Source organism: Epinephelus moara, chromosome 5 (assembly GCF_006386435.1).
Source record: "Epinephelus moara isolate mb chromosome 5, YSFRI_EMoa_1.0, whole genome shotgun sequence".
Lineage (NCBI taxonomy): Eukaryota > Metazoa > Chordata > Actinopteri > Perciformes > Serranidae > Epinephelus > Epinephelus moara.
Genome location: NC_065510.1, coordinates 39013969 through 39035240, shown reverse-complemented (window position 1 = coordinate 39035240; position 21272 = coordinate 39013969). Strand labels below are relative to the sequence as shown.

General features: G+C 40.0%; 2 protein-coding genes across 5 annotated transcripts; both read right to left on the bottom strand.

Annotated features, from left to right (window-relative positions):
* Positions 1 to 1252: 1252 nt before the first annotated feature.
* Positions 1253 to 10215, bottom strand: pane1 (proliferation associated nuclear element). Of its 4 annotated transcripts, none has more exons than XM_050045310.1 (6): positions 10043 to 10215; positions 8518 to 8594; positions 7855 to 7953; positions 7356 to 7435; positions 7014 to 7105; positions 1253 to 2115 (listed from the first exon to the last, which is right to left on the bottom strand). In XM_050045310.1, exons 1-6 carry the CDS (start codon positions 10097 to 10099, stop codon positions 1966 to 1968), a joined length of 555 nt encoding a protein of 184 aa, XP_049901267.1. In that variant the 5' UTR covers positions 10100 to 10215; the 3' UTR covers positions 1253 to 1965. The 4 variants fall into 4 exon arrangements, with proteins under 4 accessions (XP_049901267.1, XP_049901268.1, XP_049901269.1 ...); XM_050045311.1 differs by having other exon boundaries at positions 7014 to 7090; XM_050045312.1 differs by having other exon boundaries at positions 7855 to 8021; positions 10043 to 10106.
* Positions 10216 to 11275: 1060 nt separating this feature from the next.
* Positions 11276 to 20930, bottom strand: zgc:158803 (LUC7 domain-containing protein). The gene is made up of 10 exons (XM_050044960.1): positions 20355 to 20930; positions 19770 to 19864; positions 18906 to 19004; positions 15973 to 16083; positions 15624 to 15767; positions 15091 to 15267; positions 14748 to 14926; positions 14624 to 14656; positions 13207 to 13362; positions 11276 to 12398 (listed from the first exon to the last, which is right to left on the bottom strand). The coding sequence occupies exons 1-10, from the start codon at positions 20413 to 20415 to the stop codon at positions 12173 to 12175; spliced, it is 1281 nt and encodes a 426-aa protein (XP_049900917.1). The 5' UTR covers positions 20416 to 20930; the 3' UTR covers positions 11276 to 12172.
* Between the last annotated feature and the right edge of the window lie 342 nt (positions 20931 to 21272).

Genomic DNA, 21272 nt, shown 5'->3' with positions numbered 1-21272 from the left:
CTCCGAGATCAGACCAACTGTTGACAGAACAGAGGTCAAAACATTCGCGGATGTTCAACAGGACAGATGACCGAGGTCTAATCTGTGAAAAACAGGACATTATGTTTCTTTTAAATGGGTCGGTCTAAGGGATGGTATGGGATCATCATCATCATTACTATTTTAACAAGATATTCTTGTACATTACAATATGGTAAATGCATGAAAAATTCCACATAAACAACCCTCACTACCGTTGATGTGAAGTCTCATTACATGGGACCAAATTATTTATATTAAACAAAATTTAGTGTTTTCATTGGACACTAGTTATCCAGCACACAGCCCTTCCTCTTTATCTTCCCTCACGGAAGCATCTGCAGAGCATCAGAGCTCGGCCCTCCTGCCTCAGACATACTTCTACCCCCATGTGGTCAGACTACTGGATAGGAGCACCTAAAGACTGCGGATGCTGTGGATTATTTCTTAATTATGTTTATTATATGCTGCTATTATATGTTGCTATTGTTTCATTCTCAGAGTATGTATTTTATTTATTGTATTAGTTATAGGTTTTAAATGCTGAGAGAGAGCCAAGGCATAAAATATTTAATTACACTGAATGTACACAGTACTTTTTAATGTACATGACAATAAACTACAGCTGGATCAGAAGCAGCCTGTAGAATGTTTTCTCACATCCATGAATTCACCCAAGAGTACATTATATATTTAAAAATCCATAAATAAAATTTTCTTCAATTCAGGATTCCAGTATAACCAAGACAGATGATCAGTCTTGCTTTTATTAATTGTAGACATCTTGAATTGCCAGTACTGACACTCCCAGTTTTACTGTAAAAGCATCCAATAGATAATTCAAATGTCAGTGAACCATGAAAACATGTAAGTACACACATGCTACACAGTATAAAAACAGAAAGCATACTGTTCTGTATAATTACAAACACTGTACAATACAGAAATAATTTGCAGCTTTGAATGAAGCTGTGCAGCAGCATGTTTTTATTGGCCCTGATATACAGCCAGCAGACTGATACTTATGATGCCATAGCATGGTGTAGTTTCAGGGCCCTGCACACCCACACAGGTATTTTCAATCTGACCTGTTTTTGGTGAAGATAATTAGAGCCATACTGTAAATTCCATCATGTCAGTGAAGGATTTGTAAATACAGTACAGCCTGTAAACACTCGCATTCAAGAGAAGAGATCTTATTAGCTAAAATACAAAAAACTCACCTGTGCTGGTGTATTGTGTACGTGCAGAGTCTTTAATTGATGAATTGCACACAAAAAATGAACATTCAGTAAAACTACCAGCCTGTCCATTAGATGACTGTTAAAAGTTAATATTGAAAAAGATGACTGCGTTGATAAAAATACTCTGCTTCATGTCAAACTGTCAAAAAGTGAACAGAGTTTAGTGTGCACATTTGCTGCTGACAGAACTTTTGACTTGACATAATAGAAGAAAAGCAGAGGTGTTACTAATAACATAAACAATTTCTACTTTATTCAGCTGTCCCCTAAAGCATGAACAATACTAAGACCTGTTGTCCTCCTGTAACATGTCAAAACGTCCTCTGTAAAAAGACCTGCTGTGTTCTTTACAGATCAGGCGAAAGAACTGTTCATGAAACGTGTTTATAAGTTACAATATATTTGTATGGCATCCAGTTCTAGCACAAGTAATAGTATTTGAAATCCTCAGTCCACAGATGGTTAGAGCCCCTCACTAACCGCTTCTGCTGATCTGCACTTTAGGGAAAATAAAAACCATTACTGCAGAGAGAAGACACAAACTACAGCAGCTCAAAACCAAAGCAGAAAAATGTAATGTCAAATGAATGGAGGAAATAACATGCTAATGTGTTATCAGTTTTAAGAGTCCAGTCACAATGGACGACTACAAATATATATATGCATGAAAAAGTTAGACTGGATGAGAAAAGGTCCACAGGAACTAATCGAAGCTTGGCTGGTCGATGTCTGGGGGCACGGTGCAGCGAGTCAGGTTGGACAGGTAGAGAGCGGTAGCCATGGGAACAAGGCCGGCTGCCACCTTCAGGATGGTCAGCAGCCTGTCTGCAGCATTGGTCACACCGTCTAGTGTCTGGGGGGAAAGAACATCACAAGACTGCTTTTAAAGAAACAGAAAGACACGCTATAGAGACACCTGGTGGTTTATTGTCAACAGCAGCACAGAGACACATTCGGCTGCAAATCTACATGCACAAATATTTTCCTCAGGGTTTCTGCAGGGTTCACCAAGTTCAATTAATGACCTTTCCAATGTCACATAATTTTAATACCCTTTAACCAGTTCCATGATCATACATATCATTTCATGATAAATTAATCAACAACTATTTTGATAATCCTATAATAGTTTCAGTAATTTTTGTAGCAAATTTGAATTACTGCCTTGTAGTTATATGACTCCACAACCAGTTAAATTGATTAATCTGTAGATTTTTTTTCCTCAATTAATCATTTTTTCAAGATTCAAGACCTTTGGTTTTTGAGTCACACAGGGTGGAGTTGATTCAGAGTTTCCTGTCTTTGTTTTGTGATACGTCAAGTGGCACCCATTTAACTGAGCACGATATTGACGTTGGTGATGCCAGGCCAATTAAACAGAGATTTTATTGTGTAAATGTAGAGAAACTAAAGTTTTTGGATGCAGAGGTAGAATATATGCTGGAAAATGGGACTGCGGGGCCCTGTTCTTCCAGCTGGTCGTCTCCATGCTTGCTTGTTTCAAAGTCAGATAACACACCACACTTTTGTTCTGACTTTCGGAAAGTCAATAATGTCATGAAGCCTGATTCCTTTCCTCTCCTCAGAATGATGACTGTATCGACCAGGTGGGCGCGGCGAAGTTTGTCAGTATATTGGACCTCCTAAAAGGATATTAGCAGGTCCCCTTATCCCAGCGAGTGCGTGAAATAGCCGCCTTTATAACACCGACTGGTCTCTATTCCAATACTGTGATGCCATTTGGGCTTTGGAGTGCGCCGGCCACATTCCAGCGTCTTATTAACCGCGTCCTCGTGGACATGCAGGGGTGCACATTATACTTAGATGACGTGGTTGTGTATTCTGACACTTGGGAGTCTCACCTGGAACGTGTCCAGGAGCTGTTCATTTCAGTTTGCAAGGGCGACCGTGACCTACCTCGGCTGGGTGGTGGGGCAGGGCCAGGTGCGTCTCATAGGTGCCAAAGTGCAGGCTGTCCAGCACTATCCAGTACCAACAACAAAGAAAGAGTTGATGCGTTTTCTTGGCCTTGTCAGTTATTATAGGAGTTTTTGTTGGAACTTTTCAACAGTTGTGGCACCGCTCACTGATTTATTGAGAGGGAAGACAGCATTTGTCTGGTCCCCAGTCTGCCAAAAGTCATTTGAGCAAGTCAAAACACTCCTTTGTTCCGCCTCTGTCTTAGCTGCCCCGTGTTTTGATAGATCATTCAAGCTGTATGTGGATGCCAGCCATGTAGGTGAAGGTGCCATCCTCATGCAAGTGGATGAGCTTGGCATTGACAAACCAGTCAGCTTCTTTTCAAAAAAGTTGAATCCCCATCAACTTAATTATTCAGTTATTGAGAAGGAAGCATTGGCTTTAATCTTGGCATTGAAACACTTTGATGTTTATGTTGGTGGCAGCAGTACCCCTCTTGTCGTTTTCACTGACCACAACCCTCTCACTTTTCTTAATTCACTGCAATGTCCAAATCAAAGACTAATCAGGTGGTCGCTGTTTTTACAGTCATACTGCCTTGACATCCGCTATGTGAAGGGGTCTGACAACGTGGTAGGGGACGCGTTATCCAGGACTCCCCAAGTTTAATAACTGAAATGTATTAGCTGACCTGTGTGACCTTTTGTGCCTCTCCTTGGTTCTCCTCTTGCCTTCTCACACCTCTTAAATTGCTTCCCAGGTGCACCGGTTGCGGGGGTGGGAGCTTGGGGCAGGGGATGTTGGACCGTCGGAGCAGGCCAGTTCCACATCTGATGGTCGGTGTTCGTGAGAATATGGTCGGTGGTGTATATAGTTTTTTTTCGGGGGTTGTTAGCCCAGTGATTTTTTAGAGGTAAATGATAAATTGTTGTGGGGTTATTTTTCCATTTGGGTTAGGTATTATGGTATTTTGTTACCCTTCAGGACCCCGTTCTTATGGAGGGGGGTGTGACGGCCCCTGGTCTGTCTTATGTTGTTTTGCTTCTGTTTATCTTTTTCCCTCTCTGTCAGTTGCAGGTATGTGGGCGGGGTCATCATGGTAGTTGGAATCACCTGGGCCCGGTGCTTCCACATTCTATATTGCTGCCTGGCCTGGCTGGCAGTCTCTCTCTTGCCATCATCCTTTGTTGCTGATTCATTGGTTTTCTTTTCAGGCATCCAACACTCTCAACTCACTACACCTTCCACCCATGCATGCACACACCTTCACTACTGATTTCACTGACATCCACACCCCATTGCTTCAACTTATGTTAAATGATTTAACTTTTGTTTAAATAAATTAATTATTATTGGCATTTATCCTGCGTTCCCTTGCCTTTTTGTCTCGGCTTTAGAGCCAGGTCGTGACACACAGTAGCAATAAAACACAGCAAGGGCTAGACACACAAGATAAAAACCACAAGTACACAAACACAAATAATAAAACTAGAATTACTGCCTCGCAGCTGAATGCCTCCACCAAGGTGAGTGTCACCAAGTAAGTACCTGACTAAACGTCCCTTCTTCTCTTCCTGAGATTTGATACTAAATAATGACCAGAAAAAGTGTTTTTGCAGAACATTATGATATCACAGTGAAGTTGACCTTTGGGATAAAATAGGTCATCACTTCATTGTTTTATCCTGTTAGACATTTGTGTGAAATTTGTGATAATTATCGCATCAATTCTTGAGTTATGTCCAAAAACATGTTTTGTGAAATCACAGTGACCTTTAACCACAAAAATTCTAATCAGTTCAGTGTCAAGTGTCAAGTCTGAGTGGACGTTTGTGCCAAATTTGAAGAAATTCCCTCAAAGCCTTCTTGAAATATCCTGTTCAAAAGAATGGGATGTACGTATGGACAACCCAAAAACATAATGCCTCCGGCTGCAGCTGTTGCCAGCGTGGAGGCATAAAAATGCCAAAAAATGTGCTGAGTCAGCTTCTCTAATGTTTATCTTTCGTGTATAGGATATATCAAAGGGTTTTAGACTGCTGCTTTGACAAAAGAAGATATTTGACAAATTCTTACTATTTTCTACATGATGCCAGAGCATGGTGTAGTCTCAGGGCCCTGCACACCCACACAGGTATTTTCAATCTAACTGATCAGACCTGTTTTTGGTGAAGATAATTAGAGCCATACTGTAAATTCCATCATGTCAGTGAAGGATTTGTAAATACAGTACAGCCTGTAAACACTCGCATTCAAGAGAAGAGATCTTATTAGCTAAAATACAAAAAACTCACCTGTGCGGGTGTATTGTGTACGTGCAGAGTCTTTAATTGATGAATTGCACACAAAAAATGAACATTCAGTAAAACTACCAGCCTGTCCATTAGATGACTGTTAAAAGTTAATATTGAAAAAGATGACTGCGTTGATAAAAATACTCTGCTTCATGTCAAACTGTCAAAAAGTGAACAGAGTTTAGTGTGCACATTTGCTGCTGACAGAACTTTTGACTTGACATAATAGAAGAAAAGCAGAGGTGTTACTAATAACATAAACAATTTCTACTTTATTCAGCTGTCCCCTAAAGCATGAACAATACTAAGACCTGTTGTCCTCCTGTAACATGTCAAAACGTCCTCTGTAAAAAGACCTGCTGTGTTCTTTACAGATCAGGCGAAAGAACTGTTCATGAAACATGCTTATAAGTTACAATATATTTGTATGGTATCCAATTCTAGCACAAGTAATACTATTTGAAATCCTCAGTCCACAGATGGTTAGAGCCCCTCACTAACCGCTTCTGCTGATCTGCACTTTAGGGAAAATATTGCCGGCGACAGTTGTGACCAGAGGCATGATGTTTTTCGAGTTACCTGTCTGTCCGTCCACCCATCCCATTCTCATGAACACGATACCTCAGGAAGGCCTTGAGGGAATTTCTTCAAATTTAGCACAACTGTCGACTTGGACTCAATGACAAACTATCTACATTTTGGTATTCAAAGGTCAAGGTCGCTGGGACCTCACAAAACATGTTTTTTTCCCCCCATAACTAATTATGACGAAATTTCACACAAATGTCTACTAGAACAAAATGATGACGTAATGACATTTTATATCCAAAAGGTCAAAGGTCAGCTTCACTGTGACATCTGGTCATTATTCAACACCATATCTCAGGAACAGAAGGGGAGACCTTTTGTCAGATACTTAATTGGTGACACTAATCTTGGGTGTCCCTCTTGAAACTGTGCTGATTGTACAGATCTTCTGTGGTGTCGAGTTGAGGATGTGTGAAGCATCCATGTTTTAGAATATGTAGCTCCTTTGCAGACACATCCATAATTGAAGCACTATCAACTGTCATGGCTACAACTGCGAGGCAGTAATTCTAATTTATTATTTGTGGTTGTGTACGTGTGGTTTTCATCTTGTGTGTCTAGCCCTTGCTGTTTTTTATTGCAGCTGCGGGACAAATAAAAGTCTTGAATCTTGAAAAAATGATTAATTGAGAAAATAATCTACAGATGAATCTATAATGAAAATAATCCTTAGTTGCAGCTGTAATACATAATATTACTGCCCATGGCAAACAAGAGAAAATATTAAAGATATTTGTAAATCAAATTTACCACTTCTTGATACTTTTTAAGGCCTTTTTGTTGAGGAAACCAAAGCCAACATTTTTTACGACTTTTCAAGACCTGCCGATGCCGTGTTTCCACTTTAGCCATCAATAGCAACACTCTATGTCTTGCCCTAATGTTACACATACATATGTCTCTGAACTTTAAGTCATCTACAATGTTTGTGACAAAAGTTGATACAAACCTGATCCTCTGCAAACAGCAAGGGGCAGTGCAAGGATGCAGCCAGTTTTCTGACAGCGTCCATGTGCTCTGTGGGGACTGAAGCATTACGAGCTAAAAGAGACAGATTCACAAGAGGGCAGCAGGTGACACACACACACACACACACACACACACACACACACAAAGGCTCAGCTAAAAATTGGTCAATTTCCAACAGTATAGGGAGAGATGAGGTACAATATATAAATAGTGAAAAAATATCCATCTTAGGGAACTGATGCTCCATTTCATCCCCTCTGCTCCTTCACGTGATTCAAGACGCTGCAGGCAGCAAACAAATAATTTAAGAACTTAAGCATACCATTAGTGACCATGAAGCAGACTTTTCCAAGGAAATATCCAGGGTCTAAATATTTCAGGGAAGCTTCTGCTGACTGGAAACTGTGACAAAACAAAATAATACATGTCACAGTTACAATTAATTAATATTAATTTCTGTAATTAATTTTGTAATTAACATTTGGAGAACACACTACTTACACTATGTAAAATACAAAAATAGACACAGCTGGATGGTCCTATTTAACAGAACAGTGATGTCATGCTACTGAGTTCCAATTTTCTCTATTAATCAAATAAAAGATGGGCTTCAGTTTGACACTGATATGTGTAGTTTAAGAGAAAAACATAGGTTTTGGTGTAAAAAATACATCTCTTACTGAGAAACTTGTTTAAGGACAACATGCAAATGGGATTAATTGAGTTTCGTTCAGGCAAACTAAATCTACAAGGGTAGATATTTTACCTGTGTGTTCAGGTGAGGAGATTAAAATAAAAATATGTGAGGATTTGAAAGTTACCTGAGCTCTGAGGCCAGGTTGATGATAAACACCACCAGGTCTATCCTTGGACGGCTCTCATCATTCTTCATGGGCAGAGGCAGACTCTTTGCTAGTCTCCTGATGGGTACCAATAGGCTGATTATGGTCACTGTCACTGATATGTAGCAAACAGGGGTGGTCATTCTCTGTTCATGTCACACAGGATGGGTGGTACAAATGGAAAAGATTCCCATGTTTACAACTTGCATGTGTTCATGTCATCAGACAACTTAAATACCGTCGTATGAGGGTTAAAAATACTATGTATTCATTGGCAATATGACACTATGTATTATCAAGCCCTATTATTTAGTGCCACGTTGGATATCGGAGCTTTCAGAAAAATCTGAATGCTCCAGTTGTAATAATGATCTGATGACAACATTATTTTCCTATCCATAACTGGTAATTACAATATCTCTCATATACAATGAACACAGCTTAACAGTTTGAAGCTCAACCCTCAAGTATTAGTAAATAAACTGGTTCAGTTGCAGTGTTTTAACATATACCAAATAAATACCATACAAGTCCAGTTCCAATACCAGAATAGCAGATGGTGTTTCCAGTTGTGTGTTTAACGACCATTTCTTGTAACAGAAAGCTGACCTCAGCAGTTACTAAGGACGAAGCAGTACTCACACATTCACAGTGACAGCAGTCTCCTCCACTAGAGCGTCTGCTAAACTCTGCTGAAACTGCTCCTCGCTCTCCACCAGCTGGAGGAAAAACACTCTGAGTCAGCACAAAATTGGATGGTAACACTCAGCACTACAACACACTAACATTTAAAAAGAAAACAAAAAGAAGCACAAATGAATACTCTTAACTTCAAGATGCATTTAAACATATGGCTTAATGTCAGGGGTGGGCATCACCAGGCGCCCCACAATACAATATTGTCACAATATTACTGTGATTTTAAACGTGTTGCGATATGCTGAGAATTGTGATAACATAAGTTGTGATGTATTCCAATTCAAAACTCTTTCAGCATCTGTTTCATCTTATTAGATACAATTTTCAGCCTTTTCGTCTCACAGCAAATCATTTTTATTGCAGCAGATTGTTTCTAGTGGACTGAAAAATACATTGATTTTATCAGTCTTGTAGACTAACAACAATTTAATTTGCGTTTGTAATATAAATATTCTATAATAAAAAAAAAATCTATACTTGGTGCAGTGTATCGAGACCGTGCTGTCAAACAAAAATATTGTGACATAATGTTGTAGACTTAGACTTCTTTAATGTCCATCAAACTTTACATAAAATGGAAATTTGTCTTTGACAGAGGCATAAAAACACACAACACAGACGACACTATCCACAATAAATACATATAAATAAGAATAAATATAAGTAAAATAGACTATGAAATCAGTATCAATTTTTCTAATGTTTACTTGAACATGTGGTGAAAAGTAACACAGCAGCCTGAATGTACTCAGGTAGATGCTGGTCCTTTATTACACTGTGTGCAACATTCTTCTACGTCACTATATTTCAGTGAGAAATTATTTTTGACTTATCTGACAGCATACACATTCAATAAATACAGGTGTATTAAAACAGGAAAGTTGCTAAATGTCACTCAGATCAGGTACAACATTAAAATGTTGCACATACATTAACAAATCAGTAATTTAATGCTCTGGAGTACACAACTCTTAAAAATGTATTATTTAGTTTTTAAGTGCAATTAGTGTAATACTTCCATACCTTTAATTGAGCACAAGTTTGAATGGTTTTGTTTTGATGTGTTTATTACATTTGAGGTGCTATGTCACGGCGAGCTTCATGTGAAATAAAGTGTTTTAAACTTGAGTGTATACCTAAGTCAGATAGGATTACAAGTATTAGATATGTGCTTTGTTTAGATGAAAGAGGGTCTGGGGAGCAAAGTGTCTATCCAGAACAGACAACCAGCAACAGTAAATGACCATTACAATAGGGACAAGTCCTCTCTGACAACTGAGCTAGCTTACCTCTCTTTAAAACACTTTAATTCTCCTGTTAGCTCATCCTGAGAGCAGCTAAAACAGTCTCACCTTCCTATCCCCTGCTTTGTTTTCAAGGAGTCGACGCGACAGACCCTAAAACACGGCGGTTTGTCTCTGTAGCTGTCAACAGTTAACATTACAGCTTGAACGAAACTCAGACTCACCAAGATGTTCGCTGTCTTCAAACCAGGCAGCTTACTAAACGGCTTCAACACCGACATATTGATATATTAACCCTTTAAACAGTCCAAAAGTCCATAAATTTCCTAAATAAATCCGGCTTCAGGTCATTTCAGGGGTCTGCTGTTCACTCGCGCTTCTTTTTCGAACGTGCGTCTGACGTCATGATACTTTCGCCAGTTGACGTCATGACGTTTCCCATAGGTAGATGGTTGTTTTCTGCCACCTACAGGCCGCTGGGTGTTCTGCAGCTCACTCCTAATGATGGATCACAGGTAGACTGTACTCCTGATGATATATATAAATGATGTCAAATTACCTCAGGATTTGAATGCAGCTGGTTTTTCTCTCGACAGGGAATATTCAGCTACAAAGCAGTCACAGCAGCAACTGTACTTATGTACAGTTTTTAGGTACTTTGAACTGTACATTTTTAATTTAATGTAATTTTATACTTACACTCCACTACATTTTGGAGGCAAGTATTGCACTTTCAATTCACTGCATTTTTTGGACAGCTTTAGTTATTAGCTACTTTGCAGATTCATTATTATTATTGCAAAATCTAATATTATTAATGCAAAATATAATCAACTATGCATTATGGTGTATGTTTATGAATTAAGCCATACATCAGTACATAAAGGAATTAAACTTATCTCCTCCTTTAGCATCAATAATTTTAATCCAATAGTGTAATAAAAAAATATTAAACAGGTCATTCTGCATGAGTACTAATATGTTAGTATTTTAAAGTCTTGAACGCAGGACTTTTGCTCATAAAGTATTTATACTCCGTGGTATTGCTACTTTGACTTAAATAAAAGATCTGAATCTTTCTTCCACCAGTACCCTGGTAGGTGAACAAATCGTCCCGAACTTTGATCCTACAGTGAGCTCAATTGAGTCTTATCTGGATTATTTTTCACACAAACCATTTCAGTATATATTTAAGTATATTTTTGTACCCGTGTTAAATAATGGGATCAAAAAGGTTTTAAAGAACGCACAAACTGAACCTTTAAAAAATGTTTTTTTTTGTGTTGGACCCTTTATGGACCTGAGTAAAGATAAAATAAGGGGAGAACTGGTTCTCTGGCTACAGCATATGCTCTCCAACCACATCCCTTTGGTTGTGTCACAAATAATACACAATAAACAATTTCTCCAAATTATAAACAGGAGCTTAAATTAGGAGAGAAATCTCTATGAACACATTGTATTTGAATAGAAGCAGAAAATTTTATTCACTTTATGGTGGCACAGCAAAGTACATTCCCCCAGTACATCCAGGTCATATCACAGCAAACAGGACACAAGTCCCTGGGCCTTTACGTGTCAGTATGTAAAGATGCACATCATCTGTATGCATCTGCATGTCAGGAACTGAGTGAAAATATTTGGATGACTTCTTTCAGGGGGACAAGTGAGTTTATTTTCAAAGTATGAGCTTCATCACTGCATCCTGAATCAAAGGCAGGCTCCGGGATGTGTATCGGATTTCCCTAATCAGATTGTTATGGCTTGAAGGCAGCAAATAAAACACAAACATCAGAAGTGCCTTCAGTCATTCACAGCTCATTTCAAACATTACTGCGAGGGATGCCACATTAATGAGCCCAACCCATGTAAATGAATCTGTAACTGCTGAAACTGATGGATTCCTAATGGAACAGGAAGAACAGTATCAACACAGAAGGTCCAACTAATAATAAAAAAATAAAAGCACTTCATGTGAGTAAAATACAAACAGACTCAAAGTAGGGCTGCTGTCTCTTCACTCACTCATCACTGTCAAAATAACTGTACATAAGATCGACAAGATGACATAAAAAATGACTGTACTGCTTCCAGGTCAGACTAGCATCACAATTCAGAGTCTTATAAAAGTTGGTTTTGCATGTTTTGCTTGACCGCCACCACAGAAGTTGTTCCCTCATCCCCACCTTAAGTTTCCAGCATCCATCCCCTGCTAATGTACATCTCCCACTTCTAACATGGACAAACATACAAAGCCGACACACACACATTCGCACCAGCACACTCATCTCTCCATGCTCCTTTCTCTAATTAATATATCCAAATCAAAGACTTTGGGAGGTGTCCACTCCTGTTCATATCTCCCCAGACTCTCGTTCCTCAGAGCTGGAGCGTCTGTCCCGCTCATACGACAGGGATCTCTCTCGTTCCCTTCCCTTGGCTGTGTTTGAAGAGGGAGACCTCTCCTTGTCCTCCCAGTCTCCGCACTCCGCCTTGTCCTCGCGCCATCCCTCTCCACACCTCTCCTGGGATGGCGAGGGCTCTTTGTCACGGGTGTGAGATGATCTGTCTCTAGAGGACCTGAGGAAAAACAATCAGATTGATCATCGTCATGACAACTACGTTTCAAGCACAAAGCTGAGGACTTGATGTGCTTGATTTGAGTTTGACACTTGTTATTGTCCACATGCAGGGATGTAACCAGTGAAACTTCAATTTCATAGTATCAAAACTGGATAGATTATTAGTGCAACAAAATAAGGAGTTTGTGACCATGTCCATAATCAACTACATTGTAAAACATTCTAAAATTATATTTCTAATTCTTGGATGGTAGTTGTGGCTGCTGGGTTAAAGCTACAGTAGTATTCAGCTCTAGATTAATTTATAAATTAATCTAGAGCTGAACATGATTATTTTGATTATTACTGAATAATCTGTCAATTATGTCTTTGTTTATTTTACTAATAAATGACCAAAAATCGAATTTTCTAACAGGACACCGCTGAGCGCACATATAATAATGCTACTACTACTACTACTACTACTACTACTACTACTACTACTAATCAACTTTATTTATGGAGCACTTTTCATACCAGAGATGTAGCTTAAAATGCTTCACAGTAAAAATGCAAAACATTAAAACAAGCGAGACCGATGATGTTGTTACCAAATTCATCAGTTTATTGACTTTGGCTAGATTTCACTTGGTTCATATTTTGTGAACATAGCAGCTGATGCGTACTGGTTGCTGTACTGGTCACTGTTACATAATGTGAGTTGTATGTAGCTGAGTTTAATGATTGTTCAGGGGGCCCACTCTCAGACCACTCATCCTATCCTGATGATACTTTGTGTACATTTCAGTGATGGATAAAAGCCACACCTCTTTCTTTTGCGCCTGTGAGAGTGGGAGCGTGAGCGATGCCTGTCTTTGTGTCGATGTTTCCTCTCTCTCTCCCGATCCCGATCTCCGCCTTCTTCTCTGGAACGAGAGGAGCGGTGGCGTCTTGAACGATGGGAGGATGAAGTGCCTCCATCCCTAGAAAAGTAATTTTATGGACAGAAACATACATTTAGGTTTAAGGGAAATTACTGCACTGCTATAAGCTATAAAGGTTTTATACTGAAGCACCCTAAAGCATCTTGTGTCATAATCAATTTAGTTGGTAGACAACAGCCCAACTAAAGGTCGCATATTATACTCATTTTCAGGTTCATACTTTGAAATTCTACTAAAACATATTTACATACTTTAATGTTCAAAAAACACATTATTTTTCTCATACTGTCTGCCTGAATATGCCTGTATTCATGCTCTGTTTGAAACGCTCTGTTTTAACGGCTGTCTCTGAAGCCCCCCTCTAAAAAAAAAAAAGCCCCCTTTTGCTCTGGTTGGTCAGTGTTTCCAGGTATTCTACATCTGCGCTCTCTGCACATGACATCACAACTTCATGGAAGTCCTGATGGCTTATTTAAAGAAAAAGGTTTCTAAAATATGGACATTTCTTTGTGGATTGAGCATTTTGATACTTTCACATTTATATAGCGCCTAGACCTGCTTCTTATTAACAATTTTATTTAATATAACATTCTTATGATGCTAGAACTGGGGGTGGTCTTACTTTCCAAAAAGGTAATCCAGAAGTTTATTTCTCTGAGGTTCTTCACTGTTACCATTTTTGTAATTGAAACCCCAGTAACACTCCTGCCACAGACAATACTTAGTTAAGACTGACTAGATGAGTACGTTATTTTAAGATAATCATATGATAAGATACTCGTATGGCTCTTACCAACAGCCTCATAACATTTCTAAATCCATGTTTGCAGTTTTTACTTCAACAGCTTCTTCTCAAACATCTTAATGTGAGCAGTAACAACTCAAGAATCTGATCTGTATCAACCTCTGAACTTCTTATTCCTGTTTACTTTATCACCATTCTGAGAGTGGGTATTCAAACAACATAACTTTCCCAATGTCAATGCTGCATCACAGCTGGCTTTGTATACCACCCTTTTTATGCTAAAATGATAAAAGTTCTTCATATAAGACTGTATTCTTAATAAAACCACAACAAGCCTAACAATGGACGCTCGCTACAAAACCCTTACATGTCAGTCTTGTGTGGAATTTACGTAAATGTTTCATGCCTGAATAGAAGTTTTAGAGCAGAGCAACAGTTTAAAGCAGTATTTTGTACTGTAAGTCTTTCTATGTTGTGAAATTCTAAGTCCATCATATGTCTGATAAAAATAAATAAATAAATTAATTAATTAAGTGACTATGGTAAAGGCAATACCTTGTATATCGATCTCCACTTCTGGATCTCGACCTATGACAGAAACATAAAATCAGACAGTTTGCAGATGACACTGAACTTTTTCTTTGAGTGCAGTAACTATGTAATTAAGACTGTTTCTTACCTTCTGCGCTCCCTTTCCCTTTCTCTTTCTCTCTCCCATTCTCGCTCTCTTTCCCGTTCTCGTTCCCGCTCTCTTTCCCGTTCCCGCTCCAACTCCCACTGCCGCTCCCTTTCGTCTTCTCTTTCCCGTTCCTCTCGTCTTCTCATTCGCATTCTTTCTTGTTTCTCTATAACCGCTTTCTGGATAAAACAAAGATGACACCCAACTGAAAAATAGTAGCATCTGATTCTGTTCTATGTTCAGTAAGATACAGATAAGGAAAACATGGCATTACGTCTTACTGAACAATAAACATGCAAATTAAAAGTCATTTTGTACAAGCTAGTTAGAGTACACCACTTACCCTAAGCTTTTCAAGCTTCTCGCGGATTTCAATGAAGCCGAGGTGCAGTTTGCCCCCAAAGTGGTCAGCTAGACGACGATCGTTGTCATGAAGACCCAAGTAGGCAGAGCACACCTCGCACACCCTTAGTTTTTGTTGTTGAAAGCTGGATGCTGGCATCGAGTTTCTGTACACATCCTGCAACGACAAAAAATTACGAGACTGTGAGACAAATTAAAGGCACGACATAAAAAAAAGAAAATCAAAGATATTAATTAGCATTTCATCATGCCTACATGATAAAGACTAGACTTGGGTGTCAGATTTATTAATAAATACAACACCTATTAAAAACCAAGGCAATCTTTATCAAATCAAAATACTGATTTCTGTCATCGTCCATTTTGAGGAAAGAAAATGAAAATGAAATAAACCATACAACTTCACAGTCTCAAACTAATATTTCAGGTGTAGTTGGTGACCTGTAAGTAAAACTAAGTAACTATACTAACAAAATAAACAAGTAACAACCAAGCCATTATTCACTCTCTGACCTCTGCTTCTTTCTTTAAGCCCCGAGTCTTCTCCACCATTTCCAGCAGTTGCTGGGCTTCATCTACGTTCCCCTCACTCCCAAGCTGCTCCGCCCGGGCCAACATCTTCCCGATCTCTTCGTTCAGCTCGTGGACACGTTCAGCCTTTTATTAATGGGAAGGCAAAGAGAGACAAAAAATGAGCTCTAAACTGTAAAAAATGTCACTTTGTACAGATCGTACAGATTCATGTTAACCAGATGGCGTGGATGTGAATTTTCCCAAGAGATTAATTATACCCTGGAAGAGCACAGCCTTCATAAAAACCTGATGATAATCTCACTAACAATGTCCACAGTGAGTTTCTCACCTTTGCAGCCACTTCGGCGCTGATCTCATCCTGCGTCTCGGCTAGTCTCTTCTTGGCCAGCTCAGTCCTGCGGTCGCAGTCAGCGATGAAAGACTGAAGGTGCTCAGCAGCCTGTGAGAGAACACTGAAGGTGTTAACATAAATGGGTTTTTGTGTGCTTAGAATGTACACTGGGGTGGAACAAGGATGATTAACATATTAAGTTCATCCTAAAACCTCTTTTCAAGAAAAAAAAAAGTAATAAAAATCTGATATGAATGCAGCTTTTAACAAACTTTCTCAAACAAATGCTGTGGAAATTTCATTAGTACTTTGTAGAATTCTTAATGTGTCATTTACTGCTAGTACTAAATATGTATGCTCAGTCGTTGCCAGCTATTAATGTGTGCCAACACGGTTCATCTGCTGGGAGCTTAAAAATCATCCTCAGACACACCCATGTCTTCTTATTCTTTAATCCTGTCCTCCATCATCCTTAAAATTAGACCTCCAACTTCTTATGGAGTCATTCACAATTCAACAGCAGCACTTAAGACAAAACTCTGACACAAGTATGTATCACTTACAAGTTAGACCCCAAGTCTGGTCTAGTCAAATTTAATTAATAAGCCAAATACAACTAATTTGCCACAGAGAGCTCTACAATCTGTAAAACATATGACACCAGTGATCTTCAGACTCCTGTTTGGGGCGAAGATAAACTCTGTAAGAGAAACTAGTCTGATGTGACGTGCTTCATAACATTAAGTCCCTTCTCACAGTCAGCTATTCAGGCAAGAACCACAGGGAAGTCAGGGGAGGTGTTTGCATGGATATCCACCCACCACAGGGGTTTCCATCACTGGAAGACAGCTTTGCTTTAAGTGTGATCTGCTGTTCTGTTAAACAGTCCTGTGAATGACTGCACTGGGTGGAAGTGACTCAAAACTGGGTCACCGCATCAGCCCATCTTCTGCAATCACTAGCTCATCAGTTGAACAGTGTAGGAGAAGGCAACCATCCTACGTTCTCCTGGATGGTCATCATCTTATTGACACTTCTACACAGTCTGAATTAATTCACTCTCTTCCAACCAGTTATCCTTAGTTTCCCAGGAAAGAAGCCTTGTCAGTCTGGATAACTATACACTACAGAAAAGCCATTTGTAAGATTTAGGGATGCTGAAGGAAGGAGGACGCACAACTCCAATATTTCCAATCGTGATAGGTGCAGTTACAGAGGGATTCCAAAGAAACTAGTAGGCAACAGCACTCACAAAAGACTAGAGTCAAAATCTGTGTTTTAATAGGGCAACACACGGCCAATCAATGACAGACGCGTTTCGGCCTAAGCCTTCTTCAGTGTATAAAAAAAATAAAAAAAATAAATTATACTGAAGAAGGCTTAGGCCGAAACGTGTCTTGTCATTTTGTTTGGCCGTGTGTTGCCCTATTAAAACATAGATTTTGACTCTAGTCTTTTGTGAGTGCTGTTGCCTACAAGATTTAGGGATGGAAATGTTTGATTAATAATAAGCTGGATCAAAACATTAACAGGCAATAAACTGCCGTTTTTAAATAGGAATTGTGCAAATTTGCAGGAAAGCCCAATCAGTCTTTTTTCAGCATTGGCAGTATAAAAACAAAATCGGGGAGTGCAGCGAAATGCCGCCTGTCTACTTTTGTTCATACAGAATGCGCCTTTTTCGGGGCAATGGGGGTGTGAGCAAGTAACAAAACGTGCAGCTCAGCGTGTGACATAAACAGTGACGTGGGAGGGAAGCCGCGGCTGGTCAGTCCTTCAGTGACTCTCTCATAAGTTGGCCCGTCCTTCACGGTTCCCGTCACCTGATGGTTAATGGCCTCTTCCTTTGCGAGGGCAAGGAGGGCGCGCAATTTCTTGTCTCCCCAGTTGCTCATCTTTACAGTGTCTGTCAGGTTTGCGTTTCCCTCTTGCTACTAGCTGCTCGCTAATTCCTGCTATCAGCTGTTTCCTGTTAGTCCGCCAGCAGTGGGTCGCACGTGTGGCGTCATCAACAGCTCCGCCCACAAGTCGTCAACAGCCCCTCCCATGGCGGAAGGGCGCCTCGTTCTTTTTAAACCAAAAAGGTTCTGGCAAAATATGTTTACCCCTTTGCGGCGGAAAATTGGGCACCTCCGATCAACTCGCCAATCCGGCTCTGTGTGTCTAAAAGCTCGCAGCTTGCCTGCAAAACGGCCCAACACTCGCCGCAAATCTGGCAGTGTAAAAGGGGCTAAGATAAAGATGTGCAGTTTCAGTCAAGACATGTACTGTTGGGATTAGCAGGTACTGAGACTGAAAATAGAACTGTGAGCTCAAGACAAAACAACCAAAAAAAGGTGCTGCGTTGGTGTTGCTACAAGTTTGGGTGAGAAGAATAAAAAATATAACCCAGGTGATAAATCTGACTTCTTAAAACGCAGCACAGTGGTTTACAATACCACCAAACAGGATTTACCAACCTATGTTATCACAGCCACAACCGTTTTACCCTGCACTGTGATGATAATGAGGGAAACCGCAAAATCACAGTTTATTTTATAAACTAGTTTAACATGAATCTGCACTTGCACATGTTTGACTGTCCCCCGAACTGTGATGTTGCTGAACACAACTTTACAAGTGGTGCTTGTCATCGATCTGTTCACATCCTGATGTCAGTATCTTTTATCAGATATGACAGACAGCAAGAGTCGTATCATTACAGTACGGGCTTCACAGTGGCCAACTGGCTAGCGACCCTAGTTAAGTTTTTATCAGAGCTCATTTTATGTGGGTATTGGTACTTGGCATGTGCTCACTTTGGACTCAGTTTATAATATTAAGATTTTTATTACTCAGTGCAATCACAGATCACAACAGCTACTTTCTTGAGAGCTATAAATGATGGGGAGCTGGGATTTTAGGAAGTGTGTGTGTACTGTGCTACTTACATCAAGTTCGAAGAAGTACTCCTGCTCTTTAGAGGCAATCTCGTAGTCTGCTCTGAGGGCCAAGTCATGGACTTTCATACACTCTCCCAGATCCATTCTCTGCAGAAATCATAAAGACATCCATGCACTGTTCATATGCTTCATCATTTCCCTCATCGTAAGATTTGTCATTACAGTAATTCCAAAATTTAAAATGTCATCCTGATTTGGAGCATTTTTAAATGGCATCACATTTGCAACTGTAAATGTAATATCCTTTGAGTCACAGCACTGCAGGCCCAGGTCTTTGACACTGCCTGTAGGCTTCTTCTTTACAGTATCCATACTATATGGTTTTATNCACACACACACACACACACACACACACTGCAGTCACGACGCACTGAGACAGAAGCACCTTTTTGTGTTCAGTTGTACTCCAGCGTAATTTAAATTGAACAGTGATTTTGTGGTTTAAGTGCTGACTGCTTTAATAAAGTGTTGGAACGATGGCCCTTTTTATGTATACAGCCTCCCAGTTTTAGGGGGCAGTAAGTAATTGGAAAAGTTAAAAGTTACTGGCAAATTCTGACTGTTGCTTGTGACCTAAACCATAGCTGACACTATTCTTATTGTCAGTCCTGGACTGCAGTTATCTTCCCTTTTCACTTATGGGGGCATACAAACAATGGGGGTCAGATGTGTTCAACACTGCTCACACAATATGAATGTGCACAGCCCAGAAAAATAAAGGCATTGTGTCAGTTTTAGTTCAGTGTGCTGGAGTAGACCCAATACCAATGACAACAGCTGTCCTAATACTTTCTGGCATGACATAGCAATGCTCTGTGTGTGTTTGAGAGTGTGCATAAACATAATACTCACGGTGCCAGACAAAATATCATGAGGACATGAATCTAGGAGGTGACTTTTGCAGACTCGTTCATCTGTGAATTTGATTCTCTGCCGCATGGTATCTCCTTAAAAAAGAAAAACACAAGAGCATAAAGACATGATGACTTGTCAGGCAGTCCCACCGACTAACACATAACACGATACCTACCAAGTCACTGAGGTGCAGACTTGCAACCAATGAGTCACACATCTGTTACCTTACCAGTAAATCCAAAAAGTTAGCTGCTCGGAGAGTCTGACACAACGAGAAATTATGGTGGCAATAAATAGAGCCACGAACACAACAGCACACTGATCATGACCTAGTACAGTGCTAAAATGTTATTATTTTTTTGTGGCAGATGTTAGCAGCAACTTAACTTGCTATGTACACTCGAACACAACAGGTAGCTAGCCGGCTGGCTATGCTCATGTTAGCTAGCTTGGTTTGCAAAGCATGCCTCACAGTCACTGTCTAGCATTTCGGTTAGCATTCCGGCTAATGCTAGCAACAACACAAACTCCTGTCCTTATCCGACGAGACACCGATCTCAACACAGCCAGCGGTCCTCTCACCGTCTCTCCCCGTCCCCATGAGCTGGTCCAGCATCGCTCGCATCTGTGCCTGGGCCGACATGTTTCTGAGTGTTTAGCTAGCGCTGTGTGAGTCACTCCTCGCCAGCAACAGTCTTCACACATGCAGCCACCTCGACTGCAGGCCTCGTCGGCTCCTCCACCACCAACAACCACGGACAACTTTTCCCACAAGGAGAAAAAGCAAGCGAGTTGGTTTTGTGTCACGTTGGGACAATTGAGTGGTTATCCCAACACTTTAACAACAGCTAAATGTAACTTTGTGACGCTGGTTGGCTTCGGGTCGGCTCAGCAAGTGCAACGTCTGTTTGAAAACTGCTGGAGTCCCGTGGTCGTGTCGTGTGGCGAGTAGAGAGAGCGGTGACTGAATGTAGACAGGGCGGTGGGTTAGCTATCTAAGTCTGTATGGAAATAAGTAACCAGTTCGTCTGTAACATCGTATCTAACTGTATTTCTAGCCAGTCAGCTAGAAGTTGGCAAGTTTATTCAACGTCCTTTCTTCCGCCTTTCCACTTCCCCTCCGTGCGCGTCACCGCAGAGCGCGCTCTAGTCAACCCGCCTCGAGGAAGTGCTGCAGTCAGCCTCGCGCGCTGGACGGTTTGGTGACGTTACTATCACTATCAAAATATAAGGAAATAAACTTTTTTCAATCAAATTGTGTGATGTATAAAATACCATAAGTATTTGGAATATTTATGTTTCTTCCATAAACTTTGTTAATTTAATTTTACATTGTTTTTATTCTTTAATTGTAGATTTTTTTTGTTGAAGAATTCCTGATCGATTTCACAAGCAAGCAAACAAGCAAGCGTGGACCTAACAACATCCCCGTCCACAACGACATTTAATTTGAAGTAACAAGGACATATAATACAAAATATTATTAATAATGTTATACAC